The sequence below is a fragment of the Cynocephalus volans genome, chromosome 9 (genome assembly GCF_027409185.1).
Source record: "Cynocephalus volans isolate mCynVol1 chromosome 9, mCynVol1.pri, whole genome shotgun sequence".
Lineage (NCBI taxonomy): Eukaryota > Metazoa > Chordata > Mammalia > Dermoptera > Cynocephalidae > Cynocephalus > Cynocephalus volans.
In genome coordinates, this window is record NC_084468.1 from 85,620,494 (window position 1) to 85,636,472 (window position 15,979).

Sequence of the window (15,979 nt, forward strand, 5' to 3'; positions counted from 1 at the left end):
TGTGCAAAAACAACACCAGCAGACACCTAGTCTTCTGGGAACCTGTAGCACCACCCTCTTCTTCTGGGAATGGCACCTCCTTCTCCTTGTGTGCATCCCTCCCCACCTCAATCCATTCCATGACCCCCTCAGAGCTGCTCCGTTCTCACATGATCCCACCACCCCCACGAGAGCTGAGAAGACTGAACTTTCTTCCTGGGATGCCAGGACTTAGAACAGGTATCTTTTTCTAGTGGCTGAAACTATAAAATACCAAACTCCAGAGCCATGTGCAGCATAACATGTTTTTTACCATGTGGAGAAATCAGTCTGCAGGGAGATACAGAAAACCAGTGCTTAGGAAGAACAAAGAACTAGACGATGGAGGGGAAATCCTGGAAGCATTATAAATTCCTGGTTTCAGTGGTTCCAGAGCCTGTCCTAGAGTTCAGTCACTCCAGCACCTTTACAATACACCCCCCTCGATTGTTTAAGCTGGTTCTATTTGGGTCTTCATTTGCATCTGAGGAGTTCTGTACAACACAGTAGCTTTGAATAAACTATGCTTCAGTACTCCATGGATGTGTGTGTACACACACACACACACACACACACACACACACAAACACACACACACACACAAGCTCACACTTTATGCTGGCGAAAAAAGGTATTGTGGGCGTGGGAAGCAGACAAGGGGTAGAAGGAATTGCTGGATTTAAAATGGTCACTTTATCCAGCTGGCTGATATTTCAAGTCAACATAGCAATTAAGCCAACGTAAATAGTCTTCATTCGCGTTAACTCACTATTAATTCAGCATCATCAATGAAATTAACAGTTCTAAATGGAATTTTCAGGTGCTTTATCAATGTAACTGAAATAATATGTAACATGGTTTAAGCTCCAATTCTCCAAGTAAACTTCAATGTTCAGCCCTTGAGTTTAAATACCAACTTTTTAAAACCCAAACTTACTGAAAACAATAAATACAAAATATCTTCTGTACCCAGAACTGCTCCTTATGCTGTAAGTGCATACACAGAGGCTGGCATTTGTATTCCGTAGTAAGTTCTTACCCTTCTCTTACCTGGATGCTACAGGCAACACCCTAGGAGTTAAAGATGTCAAAAGTACTAGACTTTGCAGATAACTTCAGAAAATACCACCCATCAAGCTAAATCTAATTGGAATGAGGATAAATGGGTGAGAAGCAAAGCAATTAGACATATGTACTTATTTATCTCCTTTAACCGTTTGTTTTGGTTGATATGAAAGTGGGATTCTGAACAACAGTAGCAAAGACAGGATGAGAAAGAGTCAGAATGAGAGAGAGCCAGAGACTAAGATCACAGGTCACGAGAAAAATATATTCAAAAGATTTCAGATTCAGTATGTGGGGGGAATTCCCATACATATATTTTTATAAATACGTTATTAAGATTATAATAATAAGAACTGATACAAATGATTAATAAGAATTATTTTTATTCAAACAACATTCTCCTGTGTCTATATTCTTCTTAGAACCTTTAGTCTTCTCCCCTCCTGCCTCTCAGTCTACAGCTGTTGCTGCAGCAGGCAGTAGAGGGAAAAACAAACTGACCGTAACATAAAGTGCTGCTATAAAGACAAAATGAACACCAGTCAATTAAAGTTGAAAGAAACACATACATTCAGCAAATTGACCATTCCACAAATTGGCTTTTGGACAACTAGCTCTTGGCATATCAATTTGGAGCCTTTAAGAGAAGATCCTCCAGTGAAAACAGGAGATTTCAATTATCCACTAGGTACTAGACAGTATCTTTCAGAACTTAGCAATGAGAACAATATATGCCTAAAAAGAAATAAGACGTGCTAATGGAACATGTCTGAGGCAATATCATTATAACAGAAGTTTAGGGAGCCAACAACCAAAATGCATTTATGTGCATCCCTCATGGTATAAGGGAGACTCTGATACTCCAGCCACTTAGACAAGCCTGCTCTAGAGCAGGGAAGACACAGCATTCCAGAGTCAGCCTTCTCCTGCAGAAACCATCCTGCACAGGACTCAAACCCACATGGCTCACCTATAATTTCCCCTGGGATCCTAACAGAAATTGGCGTAGCCTGGACAAGGGCTAAATGGGGGTCAGACAGATTGACAGGACACTACAATCCAGACTACCTTGTCTTGAATCCCAATTCTACACTTACTACCTCTGTGATAGGGGCAAGTTCCCTTACCTGCCTAAGCCTCAACTTCCACATCTGTGAGATGGTACCCAAAGGCACAGGGTTATTATGAGGGTGATGTTAATAATCCAAGTAAATCCAAATATTATGTTAAGTGCTTGGCACATAATAAGAATTCAATAAAAGTTTATCACCATCATCATTATCATCACTATTACATAAGAACAAAAGAAAGACATTGGAAGCTACGGGAACACCTATGAGGAGCATCTAACCCAATTGCATTGGAGATAAACCTGTTTTCCTCTGTGCACTTATTCACCTGAGCCCCTTCTAGGGAAAGCTGTGGCCACACCTGACTGTCATGCCTAATGGAAGTGACAGTACCTGACTTGTTAATCATATCTTTCTTGGGGAACTGGAAATAATCTAAGACACGCAGAGAAAAGGCAGAAGGGGAAATTCATGAGTAAGCAAAAGCCAGGTAGGCAGAAGCCGAGTGGGTGGAAGCTCCAAGTACACAGAAGGGGTGCAGCAGAGAAGAGAGCGGAAAGAAGTCAGTAACCGCGATAAGCATGCAGGAGTCATCAGCAGCAGCGTCACTCTGATGTGGCACACAGAACCAGGAGCCAGGACACCTCTGCTGCCGGGAGCTGACTAGGTGCATTGGCTAGATCACTCCTCCTGAATGACCTTCCAGTTGCTGAGCTTTTCTATCCCCTGTGAGATCTGGCTGCTCAATGGTTTAATGAACATAGTATGTCTCAGTCAAGATGTGAAAAATCAGCCAACCTGCCCTCCCACCTCATCTCCTCATTATCACCTCATTCATTCAGCTGTGTCTGGAATTTAAGCAGTTTCTTCCCCATCGTTCTGCAATAAAGGAATAACTGAGTAACTACGTCTTCTTGAAAGAGGGTTGTATACACATGCAGAAATGAAAAGGCAAATAAAGTTCCAGAAGGTTCCAAATCAATAAACTTCTGCAGTGTCTGTGGTTTTCTTCATCACCAGCACAGAGCAGCCTCTGTGTGCCACCTGGCAAGCTTCAGTTTCTTCTCTCTCAGCCCACACAGAAAAGAAATACAAAAATAGCATTAATAAACCCCAAGGGCTGGGACTCATCTGCTTTTGCATATATAAGCACATTCCTTCCAACTGCTGGATGAGAAAGAGTGACAGGCATATGAAATGTGTACCCAAAGCCAGGCCAGATGGACCCTGTGAGATATATGAGACAGGGTCCTGATTCACCTAGCCCTCCATAAACCAGGCCTTCCTTGGGTGGAACTGACAATAGTTTTCCTAAAGTAAGAGGGAGAGAAGCACTTCCCTATTGAGAAAGAGGGCCAAGACAGAACATTTCAAAGAAAATGCAGCTACTCAGAGAGGTGTGATCCCGGAGAACTAGAAATGTGGTTTTGAACAATGCCCACAGGAAGACCAAGTAGGGACCACAGGGCTACGGAGAAACCTGCCCCTATAAAAACTCAAAGACCTCCAAAGAAAGTTACAGGGCAAGGCTGGCTGTTGAGCTCAGCTGGTTAGAGCCTGCTGTTGATAATACCAAGGTCAAGGGTTCAGATACCTATACTGGCCAGATGCCAAAAAAAAAAAGTTACAGGGCAAAGCCACTCTTCAAAACCAAAACATCCACCTAAGGAACTGCTGCAGAGGCCAGAGAGAGGACTAGGAGTGAGAAGAAAGCTTGTTAGGACCCAAAGAGTCCAGGGACACATAAGGGAGAAACAGTGGCTTAGATCACGGCCTGGTGGAGACACAAGTCTACAGGAAGACAAGCTGCTTCAAAGGCACATGGGTCCTTCCCATTTTTTCTTATCCAAAAAGGTCATCAGTGAGACTCAAGTAATCCTTTCTTGCGGATAAAAATGCCCATGACCAGCCTTTGAGGAGAGGAGGAAAAGGACGGGCAGTCATCTTTTCGGCCTCCATATAATCCTGCAATCAATGTTGGGGAGGCCAGCTGTGCCAAGTTCCATCATCTGGTACCACTCACAGGCAGGGGAACCACCATCCCCACTCACCCTGGTGTGAGTGACTGCCTTCTGCAAACACAGAAACACAGCCACACGCAAAAGTGCCACCTTTCAGAATCCCAAGTTCCTAGCCATTCCCCAGATATTTTCATTTGCATATTCAGAAGATGGGAGACATACCTAGGAACATTCTGATCTAAGTAGAAAGTTTAAACTGAAATACTCAATGAAGGCTCTGTTACGGACTGAATGTTTATATCCCCCATCAAATTCAAATGTTGAGGCGGTAACCCCCAATGTGATGGTATTTGGAGATGGGCCTTTGAGTGGTAATTAGGTTTGGATGAGGTCACGAGGGTAGGACTCCCAAAATGGGATTAGTGTCCTTATAAAAAGAGGATGTGACTAGAGCCTGCCTGCTCTCACTCCACCACATGAGGACACGGCAAACCAAGAACAGAGTGCTCATCAGGAACTGAATCTGCCGGCACCTTTATCTTAGACTTTATTTACAGCCTTCAGAACTGTGAGAAATAAATGTTGTTAAAGCCACTATGGTATTTTATTACAGCAGCTAGAGCTAAGACAGGCTCTGATTATGGTGCTCCAAAACTAGAGAGAAAAAAAGCACGGTCTAGCCTAGGGGCAGGTGATCATCTATTCTGGGACCTTTGAGATACACAACTCAGTCATTTATTGAGCAAATTCTTTCTTGGGGATCACCCTTGAGGTGTTAGGTTTGTGTGAGTCACAGGTACTTAAAGTAAAAGATATAGTGACCCCCTCAGGAGCTGAGTCTGGAGGGCAGACAGGTAAGTACAGGGAGTGCTGGGCAGAGTGGGTGTTAGGAGAGCACAAAGTGAGAGGCAGAAGATCATGTCAGCAAGTATGGAGACAAAGTGACAGGACCTGTCCCAACAAGCCGTCTCTGCGTGAGTGGGACAAGTGGTGAGAGGAGGCAAAGAGGCTGGCAGGGCGAGGCTGGATTTGTATCTGAAGGCATTTGAGAAGAGGAAGGCCCAGGCTATCTCTGCACTCAGAACACCTGCTCAGGCAGCAGCTGGGTGCTAAGGAGCAGCTGGTAGCTCTGTGATGATCCAGATGAGATCAGCTGAAAGCCTGAACAAAAGCACTGACAAAAGAGCTACATAGTGACTCCAGACCAGGCACTGGGCTACCTGGATTACTTCTCCCTCACGATAAATCCACTGGGTAGGCACTATTATCCATGTTAGGAAACAGCCACAGGCATGGAGGAACTTGCCCAGGTCCCCCACATAAGGAAGTGGCAGAGCAAGGAGGTGAGCCCAGGCTGCCTGACCCCACTCACTCTACTCGACCGCTTGCAGCAGGTAGCAGTGGGCAAGGGGACTCTTTCCCCAATGTAACATTGTATATCTATTTCTAAATTTAAGAAAAATACATAATGTGATAGAATATCCTTGCCTTAGATTTCACTGATCGCTGAAAACCAAATGGGTAGGAGACAAGCCCTCCCCCTCCATGCGCCACCACCACAGGCAGAGAGCTTCTTTCTCTTGCACACCTCAGCTCAATCAGGCATTAAGAAAGTGGTCAAAGGGGAGACTCAGTGAGGGGATAGAGAATTCTCTGGAGAAAGCAGTTGCTGTGCTGTGTGACACCACTTCCTAGGGGGTGGGGGCGGATGGGGACAGCTTCCTTCTTACTCTAAACCAGGTAAGGAGTTTTAGAGGGACCACCATAGAGCTCTGAAGTGGTTCTTTGCAGCTGAGAGAGACAGCAAGCAGGACCTGACTCTGCCCAAAGAGGGGCCTGCAGGCTGTGGGCTGACTCCTGCCCTGGACATCCACAGACAGAAAGGCCATTTAACTGCTCTGGTGACAGGTGGGCAAGGGCAGTATTAGTGGGATGGACCTTGCTCCCAGGTAGGTGTGTCCAGGGGAAAACATAAAGGCAGCATGGAAGAGGCAGGTTGGGGCTGGCCTGCACCTCAGCAGACAGAGCCACCCAGAGGGCTCAGAGGGCAGAGTTCAGCGGTAGATGGCCAGATCTGCGCAGGGGTGTCAAGCGGCCACCCAGAATCAAGATATCCACCAAGCTTGAGAAAACCACCAGGCAGAGGGACTCAGCAGGGAAGCTTCAAAAAGACCAAGACACCATCCCCTTCAACATCTGCCAGGCACAGAGAGCAATTAACCCCCCTGTGATTCCCCCATCCGCCTGCTCATCCTGCTTATGTGGCCACCCCCACCCCCCAGGAAGTGGGAGAGTGGTCAGCAGGAGGAAACCAAGAGCCAAGGCCACTACTCCTTCTCTCCTCAGGGCCCAAGGCAGCTGGCCGCCCAGGGGAAGGGAGAACAGTCTAATGTGAAGTTAGACTTGGAGTTTTACTATCCAGCCCAGCATGATATCTGAGCCTGGAGCTGTGCCTCAAAATGAGAGGAGGACTGTGATATCTGAATGTGAACAAAAAAGACAATGAATTTTTGACCCACCTGAATTTCATTGCTGAGAAAACCTTCTGAATAAAGTTTAAAGGGATATACCAAGAAAGAAAAATTGCTTTTTCATATTGCATGTGTTTGCTAAATGTGCTGATTCGAGCATGTCAATCATACAGTGATTTTCCAGGTACTAACCAAGAGCTCTATAGATAAAACAGAGAACTTGAGGGAATGACTTGGATAACTGAGGAAGAGAAACAAAGACAAACATATTTGTCAGTAAAATGAAATCTCTGCAGAAGTATTTTCAGTATCTCAGAAATGTCCCCTTAGAGTAGTTTCAAAGCCAACGACTCCATTTTTCCATTCAATTCATTCTGGTAACCACTTCCACCTACTGTCTCCCCTCTGGCTATGGAAACTTGACCTCTGCTGCTCTGAATCTCACTGTCTCTAATTTTCCTTCCTGGGAAGACAGGGAGTGTTTTTCCAAGGTGAGTCAACTGTATGATGGTGACAGGAGACAACTGGAGGGTTCTGAAATAAGACCTCCAGTCACAGACAGTGGGCAGGGAAAAAGCCTCCAGGAAAAAAGATTCTCATCACCCATAAGAAAGCAAGGAGAAAAGCAACATGGAGACTGGAGCTTTCCTACCTTTCCACTGTCCCTGCAGGGATCAGTGCCATGTACCAGCTCTTTCCCTCCAGCCACTCTACAGAACCCACTGTGTGAGTGTGATGAAGAATGTGACAGGACTGGAGAGGGGACTGCAGGGGAGAAGGCCAGACTCGCAGCTTAACATCCCTGAGCCTCAGTGTCCCTCCTCTGAAATAGAATGTCATCCTTCTTTTAAAGTTTAACCTGAGGGATCCAAGGATCACAGAAGTGGAAAGCAAATTCCTTTATAAGAAGCTATTTTTCCTGGGTAGCATTTTACAATGTATAAAGCTCTCTTGCATATTCTCACCGCTTTAGTCAAAAACATCTGCTGGGTGTGCATCATGGAGACGGCACTGTGCTGGGAAGTGAGCGCAAAAGGGCAATGAAGACTGGCTCTTGTCCTCAAGGAGTCTTCAGGCCACACAAACCAGACCTTGTTATCCCCTCTGCCCAGTGGGCCAGGAGCTGCATCAGGGGTGGCAAGAGGAGCAACGGGAACCTCGAACTCACTAAGCATCAGTGAAGGGCATTTTCCCTACTCTGAAAAGCTGAGTGCCCCCACCCTTCAGTGCCCCCAACCACGCTGCTGGTAACACCCTCCCTTGCAATTGATAGGGATATGTCACTCTCCCTCTTACCCCCACTTAAGAACTAAGTAATTGATGGATCTTGGATGTGACCAGCGCCATTTTACACACACTAAGCACAAAATGGCTGCCAGCCTTTCCCTTACAAGAAACCTTGTGACGGCCGGCCCGTGGCTCACTTGGGAGAGTGTGGTGCTGATAACACCAAGGCCACGGGTTCGGATCCCTGTATAGGGATGGCCAGTTAGCTCACCTGGGAGAGCACAGTGCTGACAACACCAGGTCAAGGGTTAGGATCCCCTTACCAGTCATCTTTATTTTAAAAAAAAGAAAAGAAAAGAAACCTTGTGGTTTCTGAGAAATAGAAACTCCTCTACTTCCGTATGGGTGCAAGCTTCATACCTGATTGCATCAGCCAGCCTTGTCTTCCACACCAGCACCAAACCCCTCCCTGATTACCTCAGCCTTCCCTACAGCCTATATAAGCCCTCCTACACCGGCTGCTGCCCTCCATTTTGAGTGCACCTGGAGGATTCTTTTCCTGTAATGAAGTTTGATCAGTACCGGGCATTTCGGCTCACTTTCTTTCAGTAATAAGCATAAAAGTTGGGCAAAATGGAAAAGGAAAGACACTCCTAATTTTTCCAATCATATATAGATTCCTAATTTGTAGCAGATAAATGGTTATTTTCTTTTTTGATATCCAGAATGTATGGATTTGCTGTTTCTAACACTGTACCACATTCAAATTAGACATTAGAAACCAGATGGAATCTACACAATGGAATACTACTCAGCTATAAAAACGAATGAAATACTGCCATTTGCAACAACATGGATGGACCTTGAGAGAATTATATCAAGTGAAACAAGTCAGGCACAGAAAGAGAAATACCACATGTTCTCACTTATTGGTGGGAGCTAAAAACAAATAAATAAATTCACACACACGCACACACACACACACACACACACACACACACAAAAACGGGAGGTGGGGAGAAGATATAACAACTACAATTCCTTGAAGTTGATACGACAAGCAAACAGAAAGGACATTGTTGGGGGGGAGGGAGGAGAGGGAGGAGGGAGAGAGGTTTCGGTGATGGGCCACAATAATCAACCACATTGTATATCGACAAAATAAAAAATTTAAAAAAAAAAAGAAAAAGAAACCAGATGGAAATGTACCTCCTTTTATGCTATAAGAATTGTTAATACAATATCTTACTAATGGTCTGAAGCAACTACTGATTTCTATAACTCAATGATAGAAGCCACAAAATAACCAGGGTTTAAAAGAATGCTTTTATCATTCATGTGCTCAATCATTCTTTCATAAGCAACATTTCTTGAATATCAACTATGTGCTAGCTAATGTTCTAGGTACTAGAGTAAACAAAAAGTCCCTGCCCTTGCACAGCTTACTTTATAGTTGTAAGAGATAGACAATAAACTTGTTAGAGCATAAGTGGTTAAGTCCTTCCAGAAGGGAAAACACAAGAAAGGGGAAGAAAGGGCTGGGTCAGAGGTGACATTTGAGCAGACACCAGGAAGTAAAAGAAAGCACTAATGTGATTTTCTGGAGGAGAGTGTACCAGGCAGGGGAAGAGTAAGTGCAAAGGCCCTGGGGTGGTGGGGGCATGTTTGGGATGCTGGAGGAAGAACAAGATGATGAGTGGGGTGGGGGGGCTAGAGTGCAGTGAGGGAGGGCACAGTGTGGGAGACAAGGTCACGGGGTACTGGGCACCCTATATGGCTTTCAGTGAGATGCTAAGCTCACTGGAGGGTGTAGAGCAGAGGACTCACAGGATCTGTCTTACGTTCTAAAAGGATCATCTTGGCTCCTGCATGGAGACAGGCCTGGGGTGGGGTCAGTGTACGAGGCAGGCAAGATATGGTGGCTTCTTAAACCAGGTTATAACAGTGGCGAGAAGAAAGCAGACTCTCAATATAGTCTCACGATAGAGCTAACAGTATTTGCTGATGGACTGAATGGATATGAGAAAAAAAGGAAGAAGTGTATCAAGGATAACTGAGCAAGTGGAAGAACAGAGTTCAGTTAATTGCTCTTTACTGCAACTGGGAAGAGCAGGTTGAGGAGGCTGGGGGGATCAGGAGTATTGTTTTGGATGTGGTAAGTTTCAGAAGCCCATTGGTATTTAAGTGGAGATGTTGTGTAGCTATTGGCTATACGGGTCCAAAATTCAGGAATTCAGATGAGGTTGGGACCAAAGATATAAATCTGGACATCATCAGTGACAGACGGCATGTAAAGCCCCAAGCCTAGATACCTTAGAGCATGAGTGAAGATGGAGAAGAGGTCTCAGGACTGAGCTTGGAGCACTCCAATATTTAGAGGTCAGGAAAGTGGGGTGGAACTGGCAAAGGCATGTGGGAAGGCACTGCCTGTGAGGCAGGAAAGCCGGGATTGTGTGATATCTGGGAAGCCAAGTGAGGAAAGGTATCTCTAGAAAGAGGAGTGATGAACCATGCCTCAGTCCTTGCTCTACTGATGGTTCCTGAGTGCTGGATGAGAAAATGATGTGCTCTTGGATCCAGCATAGGTTCCATAAGAAAGTGCTGTATAGGGACAAAGGGAACAGTGGTTACCAGAGACTGGGGAGGGGAGAGGGGAAGGGAAAACAGGGAGAAGCTGGCCAACAGGTATGAAATTAAAATTAGGAGGAATAAGTTCTGGAGTTCTAGTGCACAGTAGGGTGGCTGTGGTTAAGTTATGTTTTGCAAGTTACATAATAGCTAGGGGAAAGACTTTTGAATGTTTTTGTCACAAACAAATGATAAATGCATGAGGTGATGGTTACATTAACTACCCTGACCCAATCATTATACAACATACATATTTATCAAAACAAATTTTACCCCATAAACATGTACAATCAGTCGACTAAAATTAAAAATTAAAAAAATGCCAGGTTCAACTAAGTCCTTAGGCTGGTTAATCAGAGAAAAAGTGAAGGATACAGTCTATCCACAAAGAAAAGATGCAGCAAAATAGTCATGCAATGACAAGTAGATGGATTATAAATTGTTTGATGACACCCAAAGGTACACATAAGTGAATGAGTGTCAACCCCAAAGGAAATTTCTAGTGACATGTCATTGGGCTCTGTCCTTTAGTTATCAGTGATAACTAAATTTGACTGCAATCAGTATGATCTAGGAGGTTTGTTCAAATAGGGCATCCCAATGTCTACTCCAGACCTATTGAATCAAAATTTCCCCAGGTGGCGTGGGGGCAAGGAGCAGCCTAAAGGAAAGCCTGCTTTAGAAGAAATTGAGGGAGAAGGTTGATCAAAACGTACAGCTGAAACCAAGCTGAGTGGAATGAGGAACCTGCTGGATTACAGGTTCAGGTGGTAGAGCAATCCCAGCAGGTGGAGAGGTAGGCTGAAATATCATCATGTAAATAGGGAATCTTGCATTTGACACTGAAAATCAGCCAGATATGAGGTTTATGGTATAAACCAACTGGATCTGTGACAAATGGGTTCTCAGTGAGCTATGGACCGTCATCAACAGTGGATCTCAAGCTGCACTGACACCAGGCAAGGGGCAAAGGAAAACAATCCAGCCATATGTACTCTCCGAGATCAGACGAGATCGGGCGCGTTCAGGGTGGTATGGCCGTAGACCATATGTATTCTCTACAGCCCCAAATGCTCCTTCTCCATGGTTCTCCACGGTACAGAGGGCACACTAGAGGGAGGCCAGGGGAGCACAACCCAGATGGGGGCAGGACTCCAGCCCATACTGTAAGGACCACCCAGAGAAAAGACATTTAGCCTGGAAACTCAGAAGGAACTAGGACTCCACCCTGAAATACCTCAAGGGCTAACATATGGAAGGACTTATCTGTAGCAACCAACAGGGTAGATACAGAATCAGTGAATGCAAACTAGTGGGACATAATGCTAATTGGGTGGAAGGAAGGTCTTTCCAACAGTAAGAGCAACCCAATGAGACAGAAATGGTGAGTACTTTGCTGTAGGAATTGTTAAACGTATATACACTCCTAACTAGCAGTTACTGAAATCTATTATTTTATGTATATGTGTGTACACATTACATATGTATACCCTTCCTACACCTAAGTTTCCTGAGTTGTGAAACCAGGTCTCTCCATCTTCTTATCCCTAGAATCCAGCACAGCCCTGTCAAGTGCTATGTGCTCAATAAATGTTATTTGAATAAATGAGTTGATTATGGCTGGATTTGCCAAGGGTGTTGTAGAGGTGATTCATGCTACATAATTGTTAATGTTCCTTCCAAGCAGCAGACACTATGGTGTCTGAAACACTGCACATAAGCAAACATCCCCTGGAGACCCAGTCATCCTCTGCATCTTCATAGTCAATTTTGAACTTAGATAAAATGATTTAAATTATATTTAATGTTCAACTGCAATATTAGTCTGAGGTTTAAAACTCAGACTGATATTTAATAATTTTTGCCCCTAATGTACTCCACATAAATAGATGGAAAACCCCATCTATTAAGGAAATCTGATCCTTCCAGTGCATATCTGATCCTTCCAGCTGTGACCCAGTTTGGGGATTTACTGATTCACATGCTAGTGTTTTCAGCTCAGTAGGTGCACACTGTCTACCACCCTCTAAAAGGCTGGGGGTTACCTCAGAACTTCATCTGGTTCGAGGCCTGGACCAGATTTGAAGTTAACCCAAAGGGCTTTGACAGAGCAGCCTCTACAGTTACCAAGGATGTCAATACACATCACATCCTCCTTAAAAGACCCCCAAACAAAAGCAATTCTTTGGTTCACCACTGGAGCCTGCAACTCTCCTAAAATATGAGGCAGCTTTCAAAGCCACCACTCTGCTCTTGCCCCCATGTAGAACTGGCTGTGCTGTGGTCATGGGTCCAGGGGAGGGAGCCAGAGAGCAGTTACCTTGGAGCGGGAACTGTGCTGGGCCTCACAGCAACTCAGTGAGGTGAGATCAGTGTTTCCACCGCACAAATGAGGACTGGGCATCTCAGAGAAGTTAACTCAGTTGCCCAACATCACACAGATGAAATCGTAAATAGAAGAGCCAGCCTTTAGCTTGGGCTACTATAACAAATACCATAGACCAGGTGGCTTAAATAACAAACATTTATTTCTCACAGTTCTGGAGGTTGGGAAGTCCAAGATGAAGGTGCCCACAGATTAGATGTCTAGTGAGGGCCCTCTTCCTGGTTATGTCCTTGCCTGGCAAAGAGATCACCTTTCTCCTGTCTCTTCTGATAAGGGCACTAATCTCATTCATGAGGGCTCCACCCTCATGACCTAATTACCTCTCCAAAGCCTCACCTCCAAATATCATCATATTGGGGATTAGATCCTCAACATTTGTATTTATGGGGGACATAAACATTTATTCCACAGCATGCCACAACGCTGTGCTCTTTCCACACACCAACCAGAGCAATCTTAAAACAAAAGTCAGATTAGGACACTCCCTTACCAAAACACCCCAGCAGCTTTCTCTCATACCTAGAATACATCTACACTTTGGCAGGACTCTGCCAAATCTGGCCTCTGCCTGCCTCACTTGCCACATACCCTGCTTCTTCTTGTCCTTGCTCTCTCCCTTCCTGTCCTACTGGTCTTCTTGCTGTTCCTTGGAATCATCACCATGGCCCTGCCTCAGGGCCACCACACTTGCTATTCTCTCTTCCTGGTACTCTGCAGATTCCTCTTACTTCATCCAGGTCTCTGCTCCAATGCCACTCCTGTGGGAGGCCATTCCCAGCTACTCCATCTAAAAGAGACTCTTTCTCCCACCACTGTCTATCTAGTCCTTACATTATACTTGGTGTTTCTTGCCAGCACTCAGCAGTGCCTGGACACATATACTTGACCAGTTAACTGCTTCCTGTCAGGGTCCACACTGGAATGTACACTCCACAAAACAGGGGCTCTGCATCGTCCCCTACCATACTCCCATGCCCAGTGCCCAGACACATGGCTCGAACTGTGCTGTTGCACGGCTGAACAACTCCCTTACCCTCTCCTGCCTCTACCTGACCACTGCTCATGGAGTTCTACTACACAGTAGCTGGGTGACCTTGACCATGTAACTTCCAGCTTGCAAGAGAAACTTTCTATTCACTGACAGTGCCCCTGACAAAAAGGGGACTACTATTTTGTCCCTCCCTAAAGACTGCATTACCGCTTTGCTCTGATATTTGTGTGACACTACCAGTTTTAGAAATCTGTGACTTTATCAGAGAAGAGACATTCAAGGCAACTGATGAAACAAAAGGACAATTGTATTTCATAAAGAGAAAATAAACTTCAAAACAACCAACTGTCTGTTTATTGCTAGAATAGACAATTAGTTCATTTGATGCCTTTCAGCATCTTTTCAAAGCAGATTGAAACGGACTCTTATAAAAGGAGTTATAAAAAGCTGTGTTATGTGGCATTTAACCAACCAGAAGGCTTCTAAAAGAGGAATTTGAAATTCCACCAACACAAATCTCCAGGCTTATAATGGGATTAAGGCAGAAGCTAATCAGAATCTGAGAGAAGACCAGTATTCAATGCAAAAGTTTCTGGAGATAAAGTGATCTGTTTTGGGAACTTAATTTGTCTCACTTCATATATAATCACTGCCCTGCCTCAAAACGTTACTCCGGTTGCTGGAAGGTGGTTCATTTTCCATGAAACATTTTACATTATGTAGAAACATTTTATAAATAAATAAAGGATGGTTTATTTTCAAAACTCAGGATTTGAGTTTTGTTTTATACAGTCTATCTGAACATTGTTTTAGTTGTGGAAATTCCTACTAGCATCTGAGGGGCTTTTGTTTACTGAACTTTCTTAGTCTCTCTCCCCTTTCTTAATACATTTACCACTTCAAAGAAACTCTTGGCTTCAGGCCAGGATCAGGCTCAGTGGGTGAAATACCTAAGAGATAAGAGAATGGTCTTCTGGGAAAACTTAAGCTAACCTCTTAGTTTACAGCAACTTTTAACCAATCTATACACCCCCTCACTCTTATAAGGTGGGAGATAATAAAAGCTTTATGGTATAGCCAAATACCAGGGTAGATAGAATACTGCAGACGATTTCACTTCCAAACAAGGAAGCAAAATGGGGTTCATATTTATTTTTGAATTCCAGTGGTGGCCTCGGTAGGAGAAGTTGTAGAGAAAAAATTAAAAGGTGTGATAGAAAGAAAGGCAGAGGAGTGGATACAGTGTGGTGTTCTCATGAGTGTGCTACTCAGAGCAGAAACTGCCTAGAATATTGTACCTTCCCTGAAACTGAGAATATGCTATTCCATATTTCCAGATTTTTCCTTTTACTATAATGTATTTGACCATAAACTTTGAATATTTCTTAATAATTGCAATCGGTAGCCAAGCATTCCCATTCTTTAGCATTAATGATGAGTTGATCTGATATTCAAATACGAATTTATATCCCACTTCCTTCATACCGCATGCTAATAGTTTATCACATAACACTTCTACTAAAAAATAATGTTTTATGGCTTTAGTCATCTTCCAAAGGGTTAAAAAAAGCAAAAGAGAAAAAAGGCTACAGGTGGTTTAGTGATATTTATAAGCATTACTGAGATTCTCATGCCTGGGTAAGGAAATATTCTGTGGGAACATGAATCTCTGGCTAATGGATCAAATCCCAATGTACATTCTCTGCTGTGGATGTCTACTATTACTCCTTTATTTTGATGCACTGATCAATTCAAGCTCCATTCCTAAAGAGTCTCTGAGAACATGACATATATCTTCCAATGACATTTTGTTCATTAAAAAGCCATGGTTCTAGGGGCCGGCCCGTGGCTCACTTGGGAGAGTGTGGTGCTGACAACACCAAGTCAAGTGTTAAGATCCCCTTACCAGTCATCTTTAAAAAAATTAATAAATAAAAATAAATAAATAATAATTTAATTTTAAAAAGCCATGGTTCTTTATACTCTGTAATTGTCAAAGAGGAAAAGGAGACAATATAATGTACAGCTGCTAATAACCAAAATGTGTGCATTTTCATGACGTTTAACTTACTTTTTCATTCCATGCCCACAGTCCAATTCCAAGAAATGCTATTCCTAAAAACTGAAAGAAGAAAAAAAGCAGTATAAGTATAAGGGTAAAC

The 15,979-nt window shown here is 43.9% G+C and overlaps 1 protein-coding gene across 1 annotated transcript in view; it reads right to left on the minus strand.

Moving 5' to 3' along the window:
• The window catches only part of TSPAN5 (tetraspanin 5), a 158,127-nt gene that overhangs the window by 14,555 nt on the left and 127,593 nt on the right, over positions 1-15,979 (minus strand). Inside the window, exon 2 of the mRNA XM_063108530.1 lies at positions 15,889-15,939. Within this exon, the coding sequence (XP_062964600.1) occupies positions 15,889-15,939 (51 nt within the window). The remainder of the gene's footprint in view (positions 1-15,888; positions 15,940-15,979) is intronic.